General features: G+C 40.2%; 1 protein-coding gene across 1 annotated transcript in view; it reads left to right on the top strand.

Moving 5' to 3' along the window:
- The window catches only part of LOC107727173 (peptidyl-prolyl cis-trans isomerase NIMA-interacting 1-like), a 3,284-nt gene extending 2,023 nt beyond the window's left edge, over positions 1 to 1,261 (top strand). Inside the window, exons 3-4 of the mRNA XM_016536957.1 lie at positions 40 to 150; positions 808 to 1,261. Coding sequence (XP_016392443.1) covers positions 40 to 150; positions 808 to 917 — 221 coding nt within the window. The 3' untranslated portion in view covers positions 918 to 1,261. The remainder of the gene's footprint in view (positions 1 to 39; positions 151 to 807) is intronic.
- Positions 1,262 to 4,280: the final 3,019 nt, after the last annotated feature.

Raw genomic sequence — 4,280 nt, 5'->3', positions numbered from 1 at the left:
GGTGCTCTTATGAATTCAGACGCGTGTGTGTGTGTGTAGAGTACATCGAACAGATCAAGTCTGGCGAGGAGGACTTTGAGAGTTTGGCGTCTCAGTTCAGCGACTGCAGCTCGGCGAGGAACGGAGGAGACCTGGGCTTGTTCGGCAGGGGTAAGACTAGAGATACGCCAATAACACGCCCGTACCAGATTATCAGCATCATCTACCAGTGAACAGCTGACAGAAACAGAATGCTTTAACATTGAGTAAATGTTGCGTGAGCATTTATGCAACATACAGCGTTGATGTAGTCACTGCGTTAAACTAAACATAACATTCATCTAAAATACAGCAGTAACACTTATACGGTACGGTTTCATTTGATAACATTTGATAAATACCTTAGTAAACATGAACTAACGATGAAAAGCACTTTACAGCATTTATTAATCTCAGCTAATGTTAATTTCAACATTAACTAATACAATATGAAAGTCCAAAGTTACATCTGTTAATATTATTTAATCGACCGGTGCTAATGAACTTACAATGAACTGTCATGTTTTTTTATGAAATAACAGTAACAAACTACTGTAACAAATTGCTCATTGTTAGTAAATGATAGAAAATGCATTAATTTACGTTAACTAGTGGGATTTATTGTAACGTGTTACCGGTACAGCTTTAAGTGTTAATAATCTTAATATATGTGGGAAAGTGATATTATGAATGGTGTTTTGTAACATTGATTTTTTTTTTTGTATAATATTTTAAAATTGTCTTTTGTGTGTGTGTGTGTTTGTGTGTGTGTGTGTGTGTGTGTGTCAGGTCAAATGCAGAAGCCGTTTGAAGACGTCTCGTTCGCGCTGAAGGTCGGAGACATGAGCGGCCCCGTGTTCACCGACTCAGGAGTTCACGTCATCCTGAGAACCGGATAACCGTATTTCCCCTCCGTCACGCCTTCACTCGTTCATCCCGCAGATAACACACATTACACACACTATCCCAGGATTCCTTACCTTAATCTGTTTCCCTGAAAAACCTCACTTGGTTTGTCAAAGCTGCACGTTAAGTCCATTCGATATTTCAGTCAATGTACATGTTACAGATCCCTTTTGACAGGCCGCGAATCCTGCATCTCTACCCAGCATTCCTTCATCCGGCTCGGCTAAACGCTCGCATGATCTGCTGAACGTCACAGGACCAGCTCTGATGATGGACAGTAGACGATCGTATGACAGATATACAAAAAATGACCAATAAAATATGCCATGTCACTAAAGAAAATGCTCCTGTTTTATCTCTATAAGCATGAAATTATCTTTAGCTTGTTGAATCACTTTTTTCTGGTTACAGGCAAGAACTCAGACTCTCTTCTGTGCTGTTCTTTTTAAGTTCTTATTCAGTGCAGCAGAGAAAGTCATAGAAATGCATTGGTCAGAATGTGTCAAAATGGTACAGAATCAAGACCCACATCTGCATGCATAATGGAATTTTAAAAAAAAAACTATTTAGAAGTGCATCGTTCATCAAAACGTACCATTTAGAAATCTTCAGCAGATGCATCTCCCTGATTAGCTCATTGGCTGTAACCCGTTCCATTTTTAATGGGAATTGATCAGTGAGAGCATGTAGTGTGTTGTTTAGGTTCAAGAGTATATAGCAGCTTGTGCAATCAAATGCTTAGAAATTGTGAAATTCTGCTCTCAAATATTCCAGCTTGCTCCTGAAGAAGAACAAACAAGGTGAGTCACCAAATCCAGTGATCTGGAGTATTAGAATGGAATGTGTAGCAAATAAACGATTCTGATCAGCTGAAGTTTTGCTACTATTATATTCACCATTCTGTGTGAAATAAAGTGATTCAATAGTTTGTTTGAGGGTTTCACTGGTCTTTCTCCTACAGCACTGGACTGAATATCTTTACATTCAGACTTCATGACCTCTTTAGGTTAAATTCAGTCTGTTATCTATTGTTTGAGGGTGTTGGGTATATATGGAAAGCTGGTAAATGTGTTTTTGAAAAAAGAATTATTAGTGTTCTGTTGATGATTTTAAGATTATTTGTGATCAAGTGAGTGGTATTTAAGAACATTCTGTGCGTACAGGTGATTTGTAGGTACAGGGAATTTCCCTTCTTTCACAATCTTAAATGTGCGAAAAGAATGTTTTACCTAAATTTCTAAAAATGGTCTTTGACACTGAGGAGGAGCCTGAATGTCAGATATTTAAAGGAGCATTTGTCTCCTCTACGACTGGAGAACACCCACTGGTGAGTTGCTGGTTTATTCTTAAGCATTTTTTTAAAAGCCTGTCTGGACATTCAGAAGTTTATATCATTTTATACAAAAGAACTAATACAATGAAATTGTATAAGTAAATTCATTTTCATCTCTTTAAGGAAAAAAAGATTTCTGCTTTGATCTACTGAGAAAAAATTGAGAAGATGGAGGTAAGTTCATTTGTTTCCTACATTTTGTAGCATTTTTACAGATTATTTTCACCTTTTCAGTGTGATGTTCATTTTTCTCTCTCGTGCAGATGATGGTGTTTTTGGCAGCTCTTCTGCCTGTTTTATTGGGCTGTGATTGCGGTCATGATGTAGACAAACCAGTTGACTGCTCTGACATCTACAACTCAGAAGAAACAGTCAGTGGGATTTACTCCATCTATCCAGCAGGTGACGTTCCTGTCTGGGTTTATTGTCAGATGATCTCAGATGGGAAAAATTAAGACAAAGGAGTATGGACGGTATGAATGTGATTTTTAGATCATTAAACACACATCAGAACATTAATTATGAATCATATATTCTATATAAACCCATCACAGGTGATTCATGTTCGTGTCCAGTGTTTGGTTGAACGTGTTCTTCATGTGTGTTTGTGTGGATGTTCATGTCCAGTGTTTGGTTGAACGTGTTCTTCGTGTGTGTGTTTGTGTGGATGTTCATGTCTAGTGTTTGGTTGAACGTGTTCTTCATGTGTGTGTTTGTGTGGATGTTCATGTCCAGTGTTTGGTTGAACGTGTTCTTCATGTGTGTTTGTGTGGATGTTCATGTCCAGTGTTTGGTTGAACGTGTTCTTCATGTGTGTGTTTGTGTGGATGTTCATGTCCAGTGTTTGGTTGAACGTGTTCTTCATGTGTGTGTCACCACAGATGATAATGTAGTGTGAGAAACATGGGAGATCTCTTTGTTGTCTCGCTGTAACCTCTATCAAAACTCAGAAGAAGAAAACGACAAAGAGGAAGCCTTCCTGCTCATCGTAGAACATCCCCAGCAGCAGATTATGGCACTGCCAGTTTTCACAGCTGAGCACTCTGAGTGCGTCTCCTGTTTGGGCAGAGGCAGCGCTCACACAAGCTGCTCTCACTGTGAGAGCATGAGTCTCGCCTCGAAGCTTTTGCAGATCGCTTTCTTTAAAGATAGCTCCCCTTGTCCTTCCCCATTTTCTTCTTTTATGAGGTCAAGCAAATGAGTCCGAGTGAGGCTCAGATCCCGTGTCTCACTATCCCCACAGTGAGAGGATTCCCTGGTGCTCTTTTCCCACAGCCCCCTCATCAAGTGCGAGTGCTTTGGTTTCTTCTTGGGGTTCCAAGGAGGATTTTGCTGATGACTCTGTGTAATTGGCAGCTTCTGATGCTGAGGATTGGGCGATCTTCATGGAGGACTCCGCTCCTCTCCCACATAGCGAGCCAGGTGATGCCAGACCCAGTCTGGACACCGAACTTATACTCATCCTCAACAAGGCCATTGAAGAGCTTGACTTGGAGTGGTCTGCCCCGGAAGAGTCCGCCCACACAGTTGCAGTTTCGCCACCAGTGAGCCCCCTGTCAGATACCAGCCCTATTCTTTCCTGAAGTTCACATTGCACTTACTGGGTCATGGCGTGCCCCCTACTCGGCCTGTGTCTGCCACCCTCACCTCCATGGACAGCACCGAACAGAAGAGGTATGAGAAGATTGTGTGTACACTCACAATCAGGGGCGTAGCCATCATTTCAAAAGTGAGGGGGACAGAAATGTCAAATGTAATAACACCCTTTTTTGGGACTAATTGTAATCTCTTACTTTTAATAGGCTAAGAACTCAAATACACTACTGGACGATTACCAATAAATGATTAAATATATGAAAAATACATATTTTCCTAATGGCAGTTTTATGGTTTGTTTATTTACTACACCCCCAATTTTATCAAAGAATAAGGCAGAAAATATATTTTATAGTTTCCATAGGCCAATGTAATAAATGCTATGTCAGTTAGCACTGCATTATTAATATACTTTATTACCTGGAGA

The sequence above is a fragment of the Sinocyclocheilus rhinocerous genome, unplaced genomic scaffold (assembly GCF_001515625.1).
Source record: "Sinocyclocheilus rhinocerous isolate Xijiao unplaced genomic scaffold, SAMN03320098_v1.1 scaffold937, whole genome shotgun sequence".
Lineage (NCBI taxonomy): Eukaryota > Metazoa > Chordata > Actinopteri > Cypriniformes > Cyprinidae > Sinocyclocheilus > Sinocyclocheilus rhinocerous.
Note: the sequence above shows the minus strand (reverse complement) of the source record. Positions and strands in the feature narration are given on the sequence as shown.